This window comes from Budorcas taxicolor, chromosome 1 (genome assembly GCF_023091745.1).
Source record: "Budorcas taxicolor isolate Tak-1 chromosome 1, Takin1.1, whole genome shotgun sequence".
In the NCBI taxonomy this organism is placed as follows: Eukaryota; Metazoa; Chordata; class Mammalia; order Artiodactyla; family Bovidae; genus Budorcas; species Budorcas taxicolor.
Genome location: NC_068910.1, coordinates 146,618,056 through 146,640,562, shown reverse-complemented (window position 1 = coordinate 146,640,562; position 22,507 = coordinate 146,618,056). Strand labels below are relative to the sequence as shown.

Below are 22,507 nucleotides of genomic sequence, written 5' to 3'. Positions count from 1 at the left end.
GCAAAAGTAATTTTTGGCTTCTGAAAAGCTGCTTATGATTGTTTTACTAAGGGAGTTAATACAAACAAATGACTAATATTCTCTTGGCATTATTCATATTTTAATGCTTGATCAGTAAAAATTTTATTTTTTTTAATTTATTTTTATTGGAGCATAATTGCTTACAATGTTGTATTATTTTCTGCTCTACAACAATGTGAATCAGCTGTATGTTTACATATATGCCCTCACTCTTTAGCCTCCCTCCAACCCCATTTCACCCCATCCCACCCCTCTAGATCATCACGGAGTACCAAACTGAGCCCCCTCTGCTATACAGCAGCTTCCCTTATGTATGGTAGAATAAGTATCAGAAAGCAACAGAGGTATTCCTATTTGCAAGAACATAGATAGGCCTAGAGAATATTATACTTAGGGAAGTGAGTCAGAAATAAATACTGTATTATTGGTATTGTTCAGTCACTAAGTCATGTCCAGCTCTTTGCAGCCCCATGGACTGCAGCACACCAGGCCTTCCTGTATGAAAAGTGAAAGTGTCAGTTGCTCAGTTGTGTCCAACTCTTTGAGACCCCATGCACTGTAGCACCACCAGGCTCCCCTGCCATGGAATTTTCCAGGCAAGAATACTGGAAAGTGAAAGTGAAGGCGCTCAGTCGTGTCCCACTCTTTGCGACCCCATGGACTGTAGCCTACTAGGCTCCTCCCTCCATGGGATTCTCCAGGCAAGAGTACTGGAGTGGGTTGCCATTTCCTTCTCCAATCACTTATATATGGGACTCTAAAAATAATACCAGTGAATCTACATACAAATCAGAAACAGACTCACAGATATAAAAAAACAAGTTTATGGTTACCAAAAGGAGGAGAAGGGGAGAGGAACAAATTAGGAATATGGGTTTAACAGATGCAAACTCCTATGTATAAAAGGGATAAACAACATTCATTTACTGTATGACATGGGAAATTATATTCAATATCATATAACCTATAATAGAATATAATCAGAAAAAAATAACTGAATCACTATGCTGTACACCTGAAACTAACCCAATATTGTAAACCAACTATTACTTCAATTTAAAAGAAAGAAAACGCTGGGAAAAAGTGGTCATCACATCTTTTTATAACATGCTTTTTAAAAAACAAGTTTGTGTGAAGTACCTAAATGTGCTTTTCTTTTGTAGATTGTGGACAAGTTAAAGAGAAACTTCAGCAGTTATTTATTGCTGAAGAATCTAGCTGACATATTTGGAAAATAATTTGAAAAGCTAGTAGATTGTGTGCATGCTGTGCCAGAAGCCTTCAGCTCTCTTTTGCATTCTATAATTTATATGTTGTCCCAGCATGAGGTTATTTTCATGATTTTGCTTTTAAATTATGCATATTAGAGTGAAATGTACTGATATAAATATAGACGTGACCTATAAAGGTTTCTTCTTTTTCCAGCATTTAACCTTTTCAAGACCTCTTTATTCTCCAGACCACCCTTGTCATAGGTGAATGACAGAGCTTTTCTGTGCTGGAAAGTGTGCTTTTCTCTCCACACATACACAGTACATACTTGTAATGTGTATGTGTGGACATGTTAGAGTAGCTATTACAGTGTTTTTGTAATAAAGTATTATAGTGTCCATTGATACTTAAAGAAGTAAATATATTTACTGAGAGCGTGACCATAAGTGTAATTGGATGTAAGTTCAGAAGTCTTAACATGGATCCGTTTTTATGCAAGGAAAATTAAAAGATTGTCTCATGCGTACATGGCCTGAGTTGTTGTTCTAGTAAAGAGCTAGTCTGAGATGTCTGTTGTTTTGTCTTTTGCAGATGCTCTGCACATGTTGGACAGGCATCTTTAACTTAGTGAGACAGATTTCCCCAGTTAAGTTTAAGTGATTTGTTCAAGCTCAAAGTAAACTTGTTAATTACTACACGAATGTCTCACTTAGTGAGACAGATTTCCCCAGTAAGTTTAAGTGATCTGTTCAAGTCCAAAGTAAACCTGTTAATTAGTACACAAAGTAAACTTGTTAATTAGTCCAGTAAACTTGTTAATTAGTACACGGTTTCTTCAGCAGTACCTCAGCATCAGGACCAGGAACCTATGGCAGATAATCTGGTGCTGCTCTTGACCAGCTGAAAGTACTGAACACTGATCTGAGTTAGAAACTGCATCTATCCTGTCTTCAGACACCATCGCCAGAGCATAGGAGAGAAAAAACAACAAATCCTAAGATTATGTTGTACATACGCATGAAAGCACAGTTTCTTCTCACATTTCTGTATCTTTCTCCTAAGTTTTCCTTGGTCCACAGTCTTTTTTTTTCTCTTAACATCTGAACTCACTGTACCAAGATTTTAATAACCCCTACTCCTTAACAAGTAACCAGATGTGTTCCCCATACTTCCCAGCAAACATTAGTTTATCAAACGTTTAGTTATTTGCTACTCTTATCTAGCAAATATTAGTTTATTATTTAGTTTATCAGTTTGTATGTCATTTTCCTTTCTTGAAATCTCCTCCTAAGAAAGACTCAGAGACTGAGACCAGAATTTACAGCCACCAGCATTTGATAATAGGGATGGGACCTCAGGGTGGACTGTGGGGAGAGAAACCTAAATCTCCAACCACAGAGAATGGTTGAATAACACATACCGTCTTCACATGTTTCATACCCTGTAACTGTTCCCATTATTTGATGATATGGGAAACTGCTCACAACATACTTTATTAAGTAAAAAAAGTAAATGTATTATGTGAAATGCCTCCCAAAATACATCCTTCTTTCTCCTTCCCCAGAAATAAGACTGGAAGAATATACCTCAAAAAATCAAAAGTGTTTCTATTGGAGTGGTTAGATTTCAGTTCACTTTTATTTTTGTACACAACAGTGTTGTTCAAGTTGTGTATGATAAACAAGTTATTTGGCATAGCTCATATGAAAAGCAGTGGAAGGAACATTGTCTAGGTATCTGTTGTTTATCAGTAGTGATTTGATTTAAAACTGAAAAACTACAAGCTGCTTAGATTCAGAAACTGATCTCCTAAACTGGCATGACTTGGTTTGGACCAGACGGTGGCCAGATGTGGGTCACAGGAGGAGTTGAACAGATTCTGAGTGTTCTTGAGTACTTTGGTTTTAATGTAGCAGATAAATAAGAGCTCAAAAAGGGATGTATATGTATTAGTTGCTCAGTCATGTCCAACTCTTCGTGACCTCATGGACTATAGCCTGCCAGGCTCCTCTGTTCATGGGATTTTCCTGACAAGAATACTGGAGTGGGTTGCCATTTCCTTCTCCAGGGGATCTTCCTGACCAGAAATCGAAACTGTGTCTCCTGCATTGCAAACAGATTCTTAACCATGTGAGCTACCAGGGAAGCCCCAAAAAAGGATAGGTGATGTTTAATAAGAAGGAAAGGAAGCTTGCTACAGAAACAAAACCAGAGTGAAATTTATGGTTGTTAAGCAAGAGACTTGGATCATTTAAATTTTATTTACTTTTCCAAATGCTTTGATGACCTGAGACCAGTATGCATTTCCAGTAGAAAGGCTCATGGAAGGATAAGTATTTTGTGACTATTGACAAATACTTAAAAGTATTTGGCTTTTTCAGATAACTTATATTTTAAAATACATTTAAAATAACAGGAATAGAATTATAATCTTTAGCAACTTTTTTCTAATTAGGACCCAGTTTATGGAAAAGGAAAACTTGGAGAAATCCAGGGCCTTATTCTGGGAATGTTGGATACCTTTAACTATGAACAGGTAAGCTACTTTCTATTTCTGCGCCCATTCTAAGGTAGAAGGAAGCTTTTTTTTTCTCTTTGCACCTATACTTTTTCTTTAGAAATTACCTTCTGTTCAGTACAAGTTTGAAAGATTGAAGTGTATGGCTTTCTAATTTTAAAATTTCTCTTGACCTTAATTAATTTATATTTTGTATACATATACACATATATTCTGGAATGTGTAATTGCAGCTTTTGAATTTATTTTATTCTTTTGATTCATGGGTGGTGGGACATATATATTGTTTTCCAAATGAAAAATATAAGAAACTTTCTTGGAAAATAATGGAATATAAAGGTATAATTCAAAAAATGAAGGGTCAACATGAGTATAGAAAAATTGCAGAATAAAATTAGTGTTCTTTTAAACATTCTGAAACAGTTAATCACCACTAACCAGAAAAAGTCGTTCAGTTCAATTTAGTTCCTCAGTCATGTCCAACTCTTTGCAGCCCCATGAATCGCAGCATGCCAGGCCTCCCTGTCCATCACCAACTCCCAGAGTTCACCCAAACTCATGTCCATCGAGTTGGTGATGCCATCTAGCCATCTCATCCTCTGTCGTCCCCTTCTCCTCCTACCCCCAATCCCTCCCAGCATTAGAGTCTTTTCCAATGAGTCAACTCTTCACATGAGGTGGCCAAAGTATTGGAGTTTCAGCTTTAGCATCAGTCCTTCCAATGAACACCCAGGACTGATCTCCTTTAGAATGGACTGGTTGGGTCTCCTTGCAGTCCAAGGGACTCTCAAGAGTCTTCTCCAACACCACAGTTCAAAAGCATCAATTCTTCAGCGCTCAGCTTTCTTCACAGTCCAACTCTCACATCCATACATGACCACTGGAAAAACCATAGCCTTGACTAGACAGACCTTTGTTGGCAAAGTAATGTCTCTGCTTTTGAATATGCTATCTAGGTTGGTCATAACTTTTCTTGCAAGGAGTAAGCGTCTTTTAATTTCATGGCTGCAGTCACCATCTGCAGTGATTTTGGAGCCCCCAAAAATAAACTCTGACACTGTTTCCACCATTTCCCCATCTATTTCCCATGAAGTGATGGGACCGGATGCCATGATCTTCGTTTTCTGAATGTTGAGCTTTAAGCCAACTTTTTCACTCTCCTCCTTCACTTTCATCAAGAGGCTTTTTAGTTCCTCTTCACTTTCTGCCATAAGGGTGGTGTCATCTGCATATCTGAGGTTATTGATATTTCTCCCGGCAATCTTGATTCCAGCCTGTGTTTCTTCCAGCCCAGCGTTTCTCATGATGTACTCTGCATAAAAGTTAAATAAGCAGGGTGGCAATATGCAGCCTTGACGTACTCCTTTTCCTATTTGGAACCAGTCTGTTGTTCCATGTCCAGTTCTAACTGTTGCTTCCTGACCTGCATACAGATTTCTCAAGAGGCAGGTCAGGTGGTCTGGTATTCCCATCTCTCTCAGAATTTTCCACAGTTTATTGTGATCCACACAGTCAAAGGCTTTGGCATAGTCAGTAAGGCAGAAATAGATTTTTTTTTTGGAACTCTCTTGCTTTTTCCATGATCCAGTGGATGTTTCTTTCTTCCCTTAACCCGAAACTGCCTGTGACATTAATTCTCAGTAAGAGCCAGCTTGGTGTAATTTTTCTTCATGTACTTCAAAGTGACTCATGAAGCCACCAAGGAAAATTGCCATTTAGACATGTAGATACAATGACAGAGCTTTTCTTAGGGTGTTGTAAGAACTGCAGTTTTGTTAAGTAAGCATAGCACGAGGAAGCTGATTCCCTTCAGGCACAGAGTCCATGATGGCAAAAGGAAACTGAGTGCAAAACAGAAGGTTTTTACAAACTTTGGAAGAAGAAGAAAAGATGGAGTTGAGTGGAAAGAATTAAAATAGACCATTAGAACGAAAAGCTCTGCATTATAGATAAAGTTTAAGGACAAGACTGTGTAGCAAGGAGGATGAACAGTATATCTTCCCCTTTGGGACTGACAGAAAAGAATCCAACTGCACGTCAAAATGATATATCTGAATGTTGAGAATTAGATGTAGTAAGAAGACAATACTTTATAAACACAGGGAACCTTAAATGACATAATGTGATACTGTGAAATATCTCTATGTGACTTAATGACAGATGTCACAGTCTTGAGTAGATTCCAATGGCTTTTAAGTGCTGATTGGAAAATGTGATCTCTTGCCCAAGGGAGATGAAAAATGAGTAATGACCATTAGCTTTTCCAGTGAGAGGTTAGTGTGGATTATTGCCATGGATGCAGTTTCTATTTAAAAAATCAGAGTATTTTTTTAAACGATTTGTTAGAACTTTAAGCAATTCAAAGAGAGCTTACTATATAAGTGTAATAAATAAGTAGATTTGGGTTAATCCAGTCATCTGAAAGCCATCAGGACCGAATTAAGCCACAGGAATGGCAGAGCACTCATTTCTCCATAGTAACTAGTGACAACCTTTTAATAATTATTTTGAGACTCTTGATGTAGTACTTATCAGTACTTGTACATTGAAGTTAACCACTTAAGTCTGAGGTGCTTTGATGTTTATTTGATCGATTTTATGCCTTTGTAGTATATTCCAATTCAGCTGTAGTTGAAAATGAAACAAGGGCAGTTCTCCACTCATCCCCTCCGTCTCTTTCCCTTTATAAACAACTTTTTGTTGATTTCTTTTTATTTTGGTCGTTCACAGACCCTGCTGGAAACGACAACTAGCCTTCTAAACCAAGACCTCCATTGGTCATTGTGTAACCTGAGAGCTTCAGTTACCAGAGGACTGAATCCCAAGCAGGATTACTGCTCTATTTGTTTGCAGCAGTACAAGAGACGCCAGGAAATGGCTGATGAAATTATTGTCTTTAGGTAAGAGAGGGAAGGAAACGTAGTACATGTGTGTGTTCATGTATTGCCAGGCAGGAGCACGTGCAGACACACAGCCCCAGTCAGCCATTCTGGCAGCGAACAAACCAAGGCAGAGTTCCTGTTCTCATAGATCTTATATTCTGCATAGGGGTCAGGGGGAAAGAGTATTAGAGTGGTCAGGTCATAAGTAAGTACAGGTAATCAGAGATATGGAGAGAAATAACACACAGGGTAAGGGGATGGGAAAAAGTGTTCAGGGTGAGAATATCTATTTTAAGATACCATAATGAGGAAAAACATGTCTAAGAAGTGACATTTGCACAGAATGAGAGTGGTAGGAGTGAAGGTTAGGAATATATTTTAAGAGAAGAGCTAACTTGCTGATGTATCAGATGTGAAGTGACAGGGAAAAACATCTTCAGCCCAAGCTACTGAATGAATGTGGTACTGTCATCATATAAAATAAGAAGGAACAGGCATGAGAACCTGGGGAAATCAAGAGTTTTGTCTTGGAGATGTTAGGTTTGAGATGTCTTTTAAACATTTAAGTAGGAATGTCAGGTAGACAGTTATTCTAGTCAGAGATATGTCCTGGAAATATAAATTTAGAACTCATCAGCATGTAAATGATATTTAAAGCCACAGTGCAAAGAGAGAAGAAGTCTAGTGCAAAAGTAGGAGGTTTGATCTCAGGAGGAGACCGCTCATCCAGAATATATAGATAGAGGCAATGTAAGATGGACTCTAGAGCCAGGCTTTAAACCTTGAGTTCAAACCTTTACTCTGCCACTTCCTAGCTATTCCAGTGAAGTTGCTCAATCATGTCTGACTCTTTGCAACCCCATGGACTGTAGCCTACCAGGCTCCTCCATTCATGGGATTTTCTAGGCAAGAATACTGGAGTGGGTTGCCGTTTCCTTCTCCTAGCTATTAGACTTTGACTAGTCATTTCATCTCTTTACATCTTAGTTTCTTTATTTGTAAAGAGGGATAATAATGGTACCTACCTTCTAGAGTTTTTGTGAAGATTAAATGAGATAATTTACATAAGACACTTAAAACCGTGCTGACATACAGTAAGCACTGTATAAGTGTTAGCTTCTGTTTTTACAGATAAAGATTGGTAGATTTGGTGATGAGAAGGGAAATTATTTCTTATCACATAAAGAGCCCATTCATTCAACAACTGTTTATCAAGTACACTATACGTCAGGTACTGTTAGAAGGGATAGGGTACCACATGAACAAAACAAAGGTTTTGCTCTCAGAGTTTACACTCTAGTGAAAGAGACAGACAAGTAAAATGCCAGATAGTAACTAACAGGGTTAAAAAAAAAAAAGCATGTTAAGTGAGATGTAGAGAGTCTGGGGGGGGAAGATATTTTATGAAGAGTGGTCAGGGAGAACACCACTGTTAAGATGATTATGGACAGGTAGTTAAAAATGAATTAATTAATAAAAATATAATTACCATGAGTAAATATGGTATAGAGGAGAGAGAACCTTGGGAACTAGTAATTTGTGAAAAGTTGTTAGGGAAACTTAAGTGACATTTGAGCAGAGACTTAAGGGAAGTTTCCATGCAATATCAGGGTAAAGTGCTCCAGGCAGAGGATCAGCAAGTGCAGAAACCATGAGGCAGGTGCTTGGCATACTTCTCTGGTAGTGAGTGAGCAGGCTAGCATTGCCTGAGCAGAGTGAAGGGATAATGATGAGAGATGACTTCAGCAGCCAAATCACGTAGGAAGTAAATCATTATGAAGAGTTAAACTCTTACTCTGAGATGAACAGCCATTGGATGGTTTTGAGGATAGGGTTTACACAATATAATCTATGTATTGAGGATCACTTTGACTATTGTGGTTAGAATGGACTGCAGAAGATAAAGCGTGAAAGTGGAATGACCATTTATGCTAATCCAAGTGAGAGATGGCCCAAGATGATTGTAATGAAGTAAGCAGTGGTGGGGTTCTGTATATATTCTGAAGGTATAGCTGACAGGATCTGTTTATAGATTGTATATGAGGTATGAAAGAAAGAATGGTTTTTGGCCTGAGAAACTGGAAGGCTCTAGTTACTGTTTATTTAGATGTGGGAGGTTGGATGAGAGTGTGCATTGAGGGGTTTGGTGGAAGTCAAGAATTTGGTTTGAGGCATGTTATATGTATGGGGGAGGATAGAGAAAAGGAAGATTTTAAAGACTATTGAAGAGAGAAAAGGACTGACTTCTGAGATGGTCCAACGTTTCAGGTTGGAGAAATGAGAAGGAATCAGTGAAGATGACTTAGAATTGTGCTCAACACTTATTTCTGGAAGGTTTATTGGGTAGCATAATGTAATTAACAGGGAATTTCTTCATAGTAATAATGTTAGAATTTACTGTATAGTAGTAACATTTTTGTGAATGCTTATAAATCAAATCATGACTCTTGAATTTGATGAGAAATACCACTCATGTTATTATCAAATGACTTATATAATTATTATTTTCCCCAGTTGATGTTGTTCAAACTGTCTAAAAATGTTTCATAGTTTGAGAAGTGAGCAGAAGTTCAACTCACCCCTGGGTAGTTTGTAGTCAGAGAACTGTGATGCTGTTGTACTCACAACTGAAGTGTACAAATACATGAGTCTGGATTTTACAAAAGAGAGGGGAGCAACAAGTAAATCTCTTTTCTTATTTCTTAACCTATATACCCACCAGTGCATTTCAGCTTACTGGAAATAATTATCACTTTTGAATACTGTCTAATACAATTTAGGTTTATGATTTTATGATAATAAAGAGTGTCAGTTGGTTACCTTCATTTTGCAGCTGTGGCCATTTATATCACTCATTCTGTCTGCAAAGCAAAGAGTGCACCATAGAAATTGAAGGGCAAACAAGATGGACGTGCTACAAATGCAGCTCAAGTAACAAAGCAGGAAAGCTGAGCGATAATTCATCTGAAGTTACGAAGGGAAGGATAACCCCATCACAGGTAAAACTTGTTTTCATGTCAAGGTGGAGAAGGAAATGGCAACCCACTCCAGTATTCTTGCCTGGAGAATTCCATGGACGGAGGAGCCTGGCGGGCTACAGTCCATGGGGTTGCCAAGAGTAGGACACGACTATCACTCACTCATGCAGACAGTCTTTTCTTAACAGTGTCTTTTAGACCTGGCCTCATTTTTTTTCACGTCTTTTCAGGCCTCAGCAAATTTACTTAGTCTTCTGTTTGCTGCACCGTCCTCCATGCTGCCCTATCCTATAGTTGATGTTAACATCACTTAGTGAAATGTTGGACCCATTGCTTTTTTCTCTGTTTTTGGCTTGAGAAACTGGAAGTCTGTAGTTGCGATTTATTTAGATGTGGAAGGTTAGAAGGAAGCATGCACTGGAGATGGAGTGTAGAGAAAAGAAAGATTATAAAGATTATCGAAGATAGAAGGATTGACTTCTGAGGTGACCCAACATTTCAGATTGGAGAAATGAGGAGGAATCAAAGATGATTTAAAATTATGTTTAAATCATCTAACTTATGCTAAATCAATTAAGCTTTCAATATTAAGTCAGAAGATAACCCAGGGAAAAAAACTCTGACCTAGCTTCTCCCAGATAACAGTTCAGAGTTTCTACACTCCAGTGGTAGCCACTAGTATCCATATTCATCCAGTAAATACAGAACCATGTGCCAGGCACTATGTTAAATGCTAGAACAAGACATTTGTCTTAAGGAATTTGTATGACAACGAAATTATAAACAGATTTCCAGTAAGTGTTCTCCAGTTCTCTCTGACACCAATTACATGGTGTTTTTTCCATATTCAGTTCTGACACCAACTCTGTCAGTTCTCTGGGTTCCAGCTGTATGCCCAGTAATGCCATTCAGTTCTCACACCGACCACCAGGGATTAGTGTCAGACTTTATATATTTAAGGGTCCATTCCCAAGAGACTGTCCTTACTTCAGATACCAGTTACAAATAGGGTACCAGATTACTTCCTGTTCTATCTGACTTGACAAATTTAGGGGTCCCTATGACCCACTCCCCCAGGTTTAATAATTCAGTAGGACAACTCACAGAACTTGGGAACATGCTTTATGTTTACCTGTTTATTATAAAGGATAGTCAGGAATAGCCATATGAAAGAGATGCATAGGGCAAGGTAAGGGGAGAAAAGGGTGCCCAGAGCTTCCATGCCGTAGCTTGGCACACCACCTTCCCAGTTATCGGTGTGCTCACCAACCCGGAAACTCCTTGAACCTCAACATTTAGGGGTTTTTATTGGAAGTTTCATTAACTAACCATGATTGATTAAATCACTGGCCATTAGTGCTTAGACTCAATATCTAGCCCCTCTCCCCTCCTCCTATATGGGGATTGGGGAAGGATGGGGAGGGAAGAACTGAAAGTTCTAACTCTCTGGTCATGGTTTGATCTTTCTGATAACCAGCTGCCATCCTGAAACTAGGGGTCCCCAAGTACCAGTCATCTCATTAGCATTCAGAAGGCATTCTATCACTCAGGAGAGTCTGAGGGTTTTAGGAACTATGTGATAGGAACCAGGGACAAAGACTGAATGATATTTTTTATTATACCACAAGTACTTACGGATGAACTGTGCTGTAAAAGTAGATAATAAGCAGAGCTGATCTAGACATGAGATGTCATGGAAGATTTCTTCAAAATGTTAGTTAGCTGCCCCCAAAGCAAAAAGAGAAGATAAAAGTTTAAGCACAAGGATAGGCAGGAGGAGCAATATTCCAAGCAGAGGGAACAGTATATAGAATAAACAAAGCACCTCTGCAGGAACTAGACATTGAGTATGACTGGATCCAGAGGGTGAAAGAATGGTATTATGTGAAATTAGTAAGTAAACAAGGACCATACTAATTATTTTTATGTTTGTGCTAAAGAAACAAGACATTGAAGGGCTTTAAAGAAGGAATGATATGATATGATTAAAATAGTTTTTTTTTTTTTTTAAGAATAGTGCTTTTAAAAGAATTGCAGTACAGAAAATGAATTGAAAGGAAAACAAGAATAGGTGGATGTAGGGAGACCCAAGAATATTGAAATTATTTTGTTGAAAGAAATAGTAACTTGTACTAGAATGGTAGAAGTTGGGATGGAGAAAAGAGCCATATGTGAGATGTGTTTGAGATGAGTACAAACATCAAAATAATTAATATGGTCCCTCCTACCTCACTAGCTTCATCTCATACTGCTCTTTCACCTTCTAGATTCAGTTATGCTCAACTTGTAAATCTATATTCTTTTCTGCTTTACAACAGGTAACCTATATTTGAGAGGTAGAATTAGTAGGACTTGGTGATAATTAAATTGGTTGGTGAGGGAGGTAAGACAGAAGAGTCAAAGATAGTACCCAAATTTCTTATTTGAACAACCAAATGGATGGTGGTACCATTTACTGAGATAGAAAGCAATAAATAAAGAACATACCTGAGAGTAAGACAGAGAGTTCATTGTTGGACTTAGAGATGTCTGCTGGATATACAGATGAAGATGTTCAGTATGTTTCTGGATTGAAAATGTTATTAGTCATCCGGTGCTTCCTTGTTCGCATTTAGGAAAAGAAACTCAGGTCCTGTGATTTCTAACATCTTTCCAAGTTGAATTCAAATGCAGATGTGGGAACCTTTATTTATGTAGATACCTAAGGCTTTGCATTTCGGAGCACTTCAGTTTTTTTCCCTCTTTCAGGTATATTCTGTTCATAAACAGATTGTGACTGAATGCATATTATTGCCTGCATATTACCAATTAGATTTTTTTCTTTCTTCCTAGATAGTCCCCAGAGGCTAAAATATGCCTTTTTTTCCTTTTTAAAAAAATAGTTATATATATGCACTTATATTTTTTAATGCATAATTTACAAACAGTAAATTCACTTCTGCAAGTTTTGACAGCCTCCTTTACAATCAAGACATAGAGCAATATTACCACGTCCCTCAAAAGTCCCCTATAGCTCTTTGTAGTCAACCTCTCTTTTCACTCTCCAACCCCTGGCAACCACTGATCCATTGGGAGTTATTTAATACTAGGTGAGATAAAGATTGAGGTTCTTTCTTTTGAATGAAGGTATCCATTGAATTGCCTTTGTACCTTAATCAAAAACCAATTGACCTTGTATATGTGGATTTATTTCTAGACTTTCTATTCTATTCCATTGATCTATATATCTGTCCTTGCTCCTAGACTGTGTCTTTATAATAAATCTGGATATCAGGTTGTGTGAGGCCTTCAAGTTTGTTCTTCTTTCTAACATTTGGCTATTCTACTTGCTTTTCCATATAAATTAAAAAATCACCTTGTCAGTTTCTCCCAAAAATATTCATGCTGGGATTTTATTAGGATTGTGTTTACTATATAGATAAATTGGGGGGAGAGTTGACATCTTAATGATATTGAGTCCAATCCATTAACACGGTATAGCTCCAATTTATTTAAATTTTCTTTGATTTATTTCATCAATGTTTTTGGCATGTAAATCTGGCATATGTTTTATAAGGTTCATTTCTAAGTATTTAATGATGATATTACATATTTTACTGTTTTATATTTCAGTTTATAATTGTTCATTGCTAAAATATAGAAATACAATTTATTTTTGCATATTGACTTTGTATCTAGTGACCAGTGGCCTTACTAAGCTTACCTATGAGTACTTTTTTGTATATTTTTTGGTATTATCTGCATAATCATATCAAATGCAAATAATGACTGTTGTATTTGTTTGTTTCCAGTGTTATTTCTTTTTCTTGCCCTATTGCATTGGCCTCTAGTACACAATTGAATAACAATGGTGAGAATAGACATCCTTGTTTTGTTACTGATTATAGAGGAAAGTATTCATTTTTCATTATTCAATATAATGTTAACTGTAGGCTTTTGGTATGTAACCTTTGTATCATGTTTAGGATGTTCCCTTTTACTCCATGTTCTGTTGAGAATTTGTTTCAAGAATGGATGTTGAAGACATTTGTACTACGTTGGTTGCTGTGTTTCCATAGCTGCACACCCCACACAAGAAAGTAATCTATTTCATTGACTTTCCTCTTGCCTGCTCTCAGAACATCGAGAAAAGGGAAATTATTTTGAAATTGGATCTGTATGTCAAAGGAGGCTTCATTTCTGAGGCTATCCTATACTGCACGGCAGAAGAAATGAGTTCAACCTTTTCATTTCTTTAGGAAACTCCAGTGTGATTACTGATCATCCTCTTGAAAATCTGTTTGATGCTTCCTAATTAATAAAGGAAAATAGAAGGAGAACTATTTTGGATTCCTTATATTTTCTAGCTGTTTGTCTCCTTTGGCTTCTTTAGTAAGATTTTGTAAAAGGATCTAGTGGGTTGGTAATGCAAGGAAACAGAAGATGAAATTTATCAAATATATGCTTTAGATGTGAATATGATAATCTTCACAACAACTTTAGCTGAAGGAGCTGTATGTAGCTCAGAGAAGGAGGAGACCAGTATTTGAAATCAAGTTTTTAAAATCATCATCACTCTCAGTTTTCCTTCTTCCTGACTGTTCTATTTTTAGTATTCTGACTTTATTGAAATCTGGTAAAGGTTATTTGTAAAGTTCAGTTCAGTTGCTCAGTCGTATCTGACTATTTGCAACCCCAAGCAGGATGCCAGGCTTCCCTGTCTATCCCCAACTCCCAGAGCGTATGCTGTCAGACTCATGTCCGTCAAGTTGGTGATGCCATCCAACCATCTCATCCTCTGTCGTCCCCTTCTTCCACCTTCAATATTTCCCAGCATCAGGGTCTTTTCCAATGAGTCCGTTCTTGGTATCAGGTGGCCAAAGGATTGTAATTTTGCTTCAGCATCAGTCCTTTCAATGAATGTTCAGAATTGATTTCCTTTAGGATTGGCTGGTTGGATCTTCTTGCAGTACATGGGACTCTCAAGAGTCTTCTCCAACACCACAATTCAAAAGCATCAATTCTTCGGTGCTCAGCTTTTTTTATAGTCCAACTCTTATATCCATACATGACTACTGGAAAAACCATAGCTTTGATTGGATGGACCTTTGTTGGCAATGTCTCTGCTTTTTAATATGCTGTCTAGGTTGGTCATAGCTTTTCTTCCAAGGAGCAAGCATCTTTTAATTTCATGGCTGCAGTCAACATCTGCAGTGATTTTGGAGCCCAAGAAAATGAAGTCTCTCACTGTTTCCCCATCTATTTCCCATGAAGTGATGGGACCAGATGCCATGATCTTAGTTTTCTGACTGTTGAGTTTTAAGCCAACTTTTTTACTCTCCTGTTTCACTTTCATCAAGAGGCTCTTTAGTTCTTCACTTTCTGCCATAAGGGTGGTGTCATCTGCATATCTGAGGTTATTGATTATTCTCCTGGCAGTCTTGATATTCCACCTTATGCTTCATGCAGCCTGGCATTTCTCCTGATGTACTCTGCATATAAGTTAAATAAGCAGGGTAACAATATACAGCCTTGACGTACTCCTTTACCGATTTGGAACCAGTCTGTTCTTCTGTGTCTGGTTCTAACTGTTGCTTCTTGATCTGCATACAGATTTCGCAGGAGTTAGGTAAGGTGGTTTGGTATTCCCATCACTTAAGAATTTTCCACAGTTTGTTGTGCTCCACACAGTCAAAGGCTTTGGCATAGTCAATAAAGCAGAAGTAGATGTCTTTCTGGAACTCTCTTGCTTTTTCGATGAGCCAACGAATGTTGGCAATTTGATCTCTGGTTCCTCTGCTTTTTCTAAATCTAGCTTGAACATCTGGAAGTTCATGGTTCATGTATTGTTGAACCCTGGCTTGGAGAATTTTGAGCATTACTTTGCTTGCACGTGAGATGAGTGCAATTGTGTGGTAGTTTGAACATTCTTTGGCATTACCTTTCTTTTTTAAAGTACAATGATACTGTGTTGACTGTGCTAACTTAAGATTTCTTACCATTGTATGAACCAGTCACATTTTTAATTGCAAGAAAATTTTCAATGAAAATACTAATTCTATACATGATGGTTTTTATTAAGCTTAATTTCATGAGAGTTCTACTTTGCTCTAATTTCCCTCAAAAATCTGTCACCCTTGGTTTGACTGGTTGGATCTTCTTCCTAATCTGTGCATGGAGAGAAACAGACATGTGTGTCCCAGTGACTCCAAAATCAAGCTGAGATTGCCAGTCAGCTTCCACCTGTTGCTTTCTATCCTCAGTAAATAACTGAATACATTTGAAACTTTTCACTGCCTTTGTAATATGATCCTTCTGTCAAATAGCTTTTTATTTCGTCCTTTTCCAAGACTTGAGGTGACTGACTTTTTACTTCTTCAGTTACTGACTCTTATTCAACAGGATACAAGTAACCCTCAGACCTGTGGTTTTCTTGGATAAAATCTTTTTTCTTGCCTCTCTTACATTCATTTCTGTTTTTCACAACTGATCAATATATATCAGCCATAACTCTGACATGTCAATTTTCTCCCAACAGTTCTACACAAGTATGATTGGATTTACTCTCCCAGAAAGTCTGCTTTCCTCTGGAACAAGTTTTCTATTCTTTGCCAGGAAATGTAACAGAAATGACTCAGATTTCTTTCTTTCCTCTCTTATTATCACTCCCTCTCCCCTTAGGTTTACAGTAGGTCAATCAGGATATAGGTCCAAAGAATAGACCTTGTAAGTTGAATTTTCTGTTTTGTATCCTCTATATATAACTCACAGATAAAATATGTTTGAGAAACTAATTTCAACTGAAATACTCATCCTGCTTTTATCTTAGATTATTCTTTTATTAAATTTATAGTAGCAAATAACCACCTTCATTGGCACTGATTAGCATTAGAAGAAATTAACTTACTATTATTCATTTTAAAAATAATAATTCTTGGCCAGCAGGCAGCTTAATATCAATTCAAAGAAATATAATGAAAAATTTTCTAGATTTTAGTTTTAACATTAATAACAGGGCTTAAAGCTCTTGAGAGCTGGCAATAAGCTAACACATTATTATGTGCCAGAAATATTCCAATTGTTATTCCTCTTAGAAAGCTGAGAGCACACATGAAAAAGAAAACTATAAGCCAATATCACTGATGAACATAGATGCAAAAATCCTCAACAAAATTTTAGCAAACAGAATTCAGCAACACATCAAAAAGCTTACACACCATGATCAAGTAGGGTTTATTCTAGGGATGCAAGGATTCTTCAGTATATGCAAGTCAAGTCAATATGATGCACCATATTAACAAATTGAAAGATTAAAAGCCATATGATAATCTCAATAGATGCAGGAAAAGCCTTTGACAAAATTCAGCACCCATTTTGATTAAAACTCTTCAAAAAATGGGCATATAAGGAACCTACCTCAACATAGTAAAGGCCATATATGATAAGCCTAGAGCAAACATTGTTCTCAATGGTGAAAAACTGAAAGCATTCCCCCTAAGATCAGGAACAAGACAGGGATGTCCACTTTCACCACTATTATTCAATATAGTTCTGGAAGTCCTAGCTATAGCAATCAAAGAAGAAAAAGAAATAAACGGAATCCAGATTGGAAAAGAAGAAAAGCTCTCACTGTTTGCAGATGACGTGATGCTGAACATAGAAAACACTAAAGATAGTACCTGAAAATTACTAGAGCTAATCAGTGAATTTAGCAAAGTTTCAGGATACAGAATCAATACACAGAAATCACTTGCATTTCTATGTACTAACAATGAAAAGTCAGAGAACTTAGGGAATCAGTCTTATTCACCATTGCCACAAAAAGAATTAAATATCTAGGGATAAATGTACCTAAGTAGACAAAAGAATGGTACACAGAAAATTATAAGACATTGATGAAAGAAAGATGACATAAACAGATGGAAAGATATTCCATATTCCTGGGTAGGAATAATCAATATTGTGAAAAGGACTATACTACCAAATGCAATCTACCATCAGTGCAATCCCTATCAAATCACCAATGGCATTTTTCACAGGAAAAATTTCACAATTCATATGGAAACACAAAAGACCCTGAATAACCAAAGCAGTCTTGAGACGGAAGAATGGAGCTGGAGGAATCAACCTTCCTGATTTCAGATTATACTACAGAGCTACAGTCATCAAGACAGTATGGTACTGGCACAAAAACAGAAGTATAGACCAATGGAACAACCAGAAATAAACCCATGCACCTATGGGTACCTTATTTTTGACCAAGAAATCAAGAATATACAATGGTGCAAAGACAGCTGCTTCAATAAATGGTGCTGGGAAAACTGGACAGCTACATGTAAAAGAATGAAATTAGAACACTTCCTAACACCATACACAAAGATAAACTCAAAATGGATTAAAGACCTAAATGTAAGACCAGAAACTATAAAACTCTTAGAGGAAAACAAGGCAGAACACTCGAGGACATAAAGCAAGATCCTCTATGACCCAGCTCCTAGAGTAATGGAAATAAAAAACAAAAGTAAACAAGTGGGACCTGATTAAACTGAAAAGCTTTTTCACAGCAAAGGAAACTACAAACAAGGTGAAAAGACAACCCTCACAATGGGAAAAAATAATAGCAAATGAAACAACTGACAAAGGATTAATTTCCAAAATACACAAGCAGCTCACACAACTCAATGTCAGAAAAAAAACAACTGAATCCAAAAGTGGGAAAAAGACCTAAACAGACATTGCTCCAAAGAAGACATACAGATGGCTAACAAACACATGAAAAGATGCTTAATATTGCTCATTATTACAGAAATGCAAATCAAAACTGCAGTGAGATGTTACCTCACACCAGTCGGAATGGCTGTCATCAAAAGTCTACAAACAATAAATTCTGGAGAGAGTATGGAGAAAAGGGAACCCTCTTGCACTGTTTGTGGGGATGTAAATTGATACAGCCACTATGGAAGGCAATGTGGAAATTCCTTTAAAAACTGGAAATAAAACCACCATATGACCCAGCAATCCCACTTGTAGGCATATACCTAGGAGGAAACCAAAATTGAAAAAGATGCATGTATCCCATTGTTCAGTGCAGCACTATTTACAATAGCTAGAACATGGAAGCAACCTAGATATCCATAGACAGATGAATGGATAAAGAAGTGGTACATATACACAATGGAATATTACTCAGCCATAAAAAGGAATGCATTTCAATCAGTTCTAATGAGGTGGATGAACCTAGAGTCTATTATACAGAGTAAAGTAAGTCAGAAAGATAAATGCCACATTCTTGTGCATGCATACAAAATCTAGAAAAATGATACTGAAGAATTTATTTACAGGGCAATGGAGAAACAGACATAGAGAACAGACTTATAGACATTGTGAGAGGGGAGGAGAGGGGGAGATGTATGGGAAGAGTAACATGGAAACTTACATTACCATATGTAAAGAAGATAGCCAACAGAAATTTGCTGTATGGCTCAGGAAACTCAAACAAGAGCTCTGTATCAACCTAGAGGGGTGGGATGGGGAGGGGAATGGAAAGGAATTTCAAAGGGAGGAGATATATGTATACCTATGGCTGATTCACGCTGAGGTTTGACGGAAAAAAACAAAATTCGGTAAAGCAATTATCCTTCAATAAAAAATAAATTAATTTTAAAAATAATAAATTTTTTAAAAAACGAGAGCATTTGGAGACTCATTAGAAAGTCTTACTATGTGTAGCTTGATATCTTTTTCAGATTTGGATATATCATCCCTTTTCAGTAAATGACCAGATACAGCAGTCAAATATGAGAGTTTTTTGTTTTTTCAGTGAGAGAGAAATATGCAAAGAAGAAGGGGATTGAAAATAAACATATAGATGCCTAGTCATCCTTAACAATCGCAAAAGGAGAGAATGAAAAGAAATAAGCTGATACTTTCCCTGGTACTTGGAGTTTATTTCTTGGTTTTTAGAATTGTATAAGAAAATGTTTGATTTTGGGGGATAAATCTACACATAATGTCAGATGGAAGTATTTACAACTTTGAAGAAATTATTCAGTAAGTGACATTTATTAATACTCACTGGGCATTTATTTTCTGTTAATCATTGTACATTATTTATCCCACTATAAATTGGAGATTTGTTTCACATGCTATTTAATGAAATAGGAAAACTGGTATTAAGGCCCTGTTTTCATTGCTCTGTTTTCACAGAATGTTAGCTCCCTGTTATGTTAGATTCAAATGAAATTCTAAAAAATGAATTTTGAAGATGGAAGCATTTCTCAAAAGAATACCTTCTAAATTAAACTTAGAAATGAAATGAATATTAATATGTCTCAAGTGCAGAGAGGTGATAAATAATCCTAACATAAATGCATCTTTTTGAGAAGACTTATGTTCATTTTCCAATATTCTTGTTATTATGTACTAGTATTAAGTGATTCATTACTTCAGCTCATATATAATGTATACCTTGTTATTGTTATTCATTTGCTCAGTTGTGTCTTGCTCTTTGTGACCCATGGACTACAGCACACCAGGCTTCCCTGTCCTTCACTATCTCCTGGAGATTGCTCAAACTCATGTCCATTGAATCAGTGATGGAATCCAACTATCTCAACCTCTGTTGTCCCCATCTTCTCTTGCCCTCAATCTTTCCTAGCATCAGTATCTTTTCTAGTGGGTCGGCTCTTCGTGTAAGGTGCCCAGAGTATTAGAGCTTCAGCTTCAGCATCAGTTCTTCCAAGGAGTATTCAGGGTTGATTTCCTTGCTGTCCAAGGGACTCTTAAGAGTCTTCTCCAACACCACAGTTCAAAAGCATCAATTCTTTGGCACTCAGCCTCCTTTATGGTCCATCTCTCATATCCGTACATGACTACTGGAAAAACCAAAGCTTTGACTAGATGGACCTTTGTGGGCAAAGTGATGTCTGTGCTTTTTAATATGCTGCCTAGGTTGGTCATAGCTTTTCTTCCAAGGAGCAAGCATCTTTTATTTCATGGTTGAAGTCACCGTCTGCAGTGATTTTGGAGCCCAAGAAAATAGTTTGTCACCGTTTCCTATTGTTTCCCTTTCTATTTGCCATAAAGTGTTGGGACCAGATGCCATGATCTTAGTTTTTTGAATGTTGAGTTTTAAGCCAACTTTCTCACTCTCCTCTTTCACCTTCATCAAGAGGATCTCTACTGCCTCCTCACTTTCTGCCATAAGGTATCATCTGCTTATCTGAAGTTATTGATACGTCTTCCAGCAGTCTTGATTCCAGCTTGATCTTCATCCAGCCCAGCATTTCCCATGATCTACTCTGCATATAAGTTAAATAAGCAGGGTGACAATATACAGCCTTGATATACTACTTTCTCAATTTTGAACCAGTCTGTTGTTCTATGTCTGGTTCTAATTGTTGCTTCTTGACCTGCATACAGGTTTCTCAGGAGGCATGTAAGGTGGTCTGGTATTCCCGTCTCTTGAAGAACTTTCCACAGTTTGTTGTGATCCACACAGTCCAAGGCTTTAGCTTCATAGTCAGTGAAGCAAACATAGATGTTTTTCTGGAATTCCGTTGGCAATTTGAACTCTGATTCCTCTGCCGTTTCCAAATCCAGCTTGTACATCTGGAAGTTCTTGGTTCACATACTTTGAAGCATAGCTTGAAGGATTTTGAACATTACCTTCCTAATATGTGAAATGAGCACAATTGTGTGGTAGTTTGAACATGCTTTGATATGGTGGAATTGGAATGAAAACTGACCTCTTCTGGTCCTGTGGCCACCTTTGAGTGCTGCACTTCAACAGCGGACTTGAAATAGCTCAGCTGAAATTCCATCACCTCCACTAGCTTTGTTTGTAGTAATGCTTCCTAAGGCCTACTTGATTTCATACTTGAGGATGTCTGGCTCTAGGTCAGTGACCACACCATCATGATTATCTGGGTTACTGAGGCCTTTTTTGTACAATTCTGTATATTCTTGCCACCTCTTTTTGATATCTTCTGGTTCTGTTAGACCCATACCGTTTCTGTCCTTTATTTTGTGCATCTTTGCATGAAATGTTCCCTTGGTATCTCTAATTTTCTTGAAGAGATCTCTAGTTTTTTCCATTCTGTTGTTTTCCTGTATTTCTTTGTGTTGTTCACTTAAGAAGGCTTTCTTATCTCTCCTTGCTATTCTTTGGAACTCTGCATTCAGATGGGTATATCTTTCCTTTTCTCCTTTGCATTTCAGTTTTCTTTTCTCCGCTGTTTGTAAGGCCTCCTCAGACAACCATTTTGCCTTGTTGAATCCCTTTTTCTTGGGGATGGTTTTGGTCACCACCTCCTGTACAGCATTACAACCCTCCATCCATAGTTCTTCAGTAGCATATTGGGCACCTACCCACCTGGGGAGTTCATCTTTCAGTGTCCTAACTTTTTGCCTTTTCATACTGTTCACGAGGTTCTCAAGGCAAGAATACTGAAGTCGTTTGCCATTCCCTTCTCCAGTGGACCACATTTTGTCAGAACTCTCCACCATGACCCATTCGTCTTGGGTGGCCCTACATGGCATGGCTTAGTTTCATTGAGTTAGACAAGGCTGTGGTCCCTGTGATCAGATTGGCTAGTTTTTTGTGATCGTGGTTTCAGTCTGCCCTCTGATGCCCTTTCTCAGTGCCTATCATCTTAGTGGGGTTTCTTTTACCTTGGACGTGGGGTATCTCTTCACAGCTGCTCCAGCAAAGTGCAGCCGCTGCTCCTTACTTTGGACATGGGGTATCTCCCAACGGCCGCCGCTCCTGACCTTGGATGTGGGGTGTTTCCTCTCGGCTGCTTGCTGCTCCAGCACCACACAGACACCACTCAGGCTTCAGCAATATGTAAACCGTGAACTTCCAGATGTTCAAGTTTGATTAGAAAAGGCAGAGGAGCCAGAGATCAAATTGCCAAC

General features: G+C 37.6%; 1 protein-coding gene across 4 annotated transcripts in view; it reads left to right on the top strand.

The window, feature by feature from the left end:
• Positions 1-22,507, top strand: part of VPS8 (VPS8 subunit of CORVET complex) — a 302,450-nt gene that overhangs the window by 212,093 nt on the left and 67,850 nt on the right. For all 4 annotated transcript variants that reach the window (XM_052647321.1, XM_052647322.1, XM_052647320.1 and 1 more), the window contains 3 exons: positions 3,689-3,769; positions 6,481-6,650; positions 9,466-9,631. In XM_052647321.1, the coding sequence (XP_052503281.1) occupies positions 3,689-3,769; positions 6,481-6,650; positions 9,466-9,631 (417 nt within the window). The remainder of the gene's footprint in view (positions 1-3,688; positions 3,770-6,480; positions 6,651-9,465; positions 9,632-22,507) is intronic.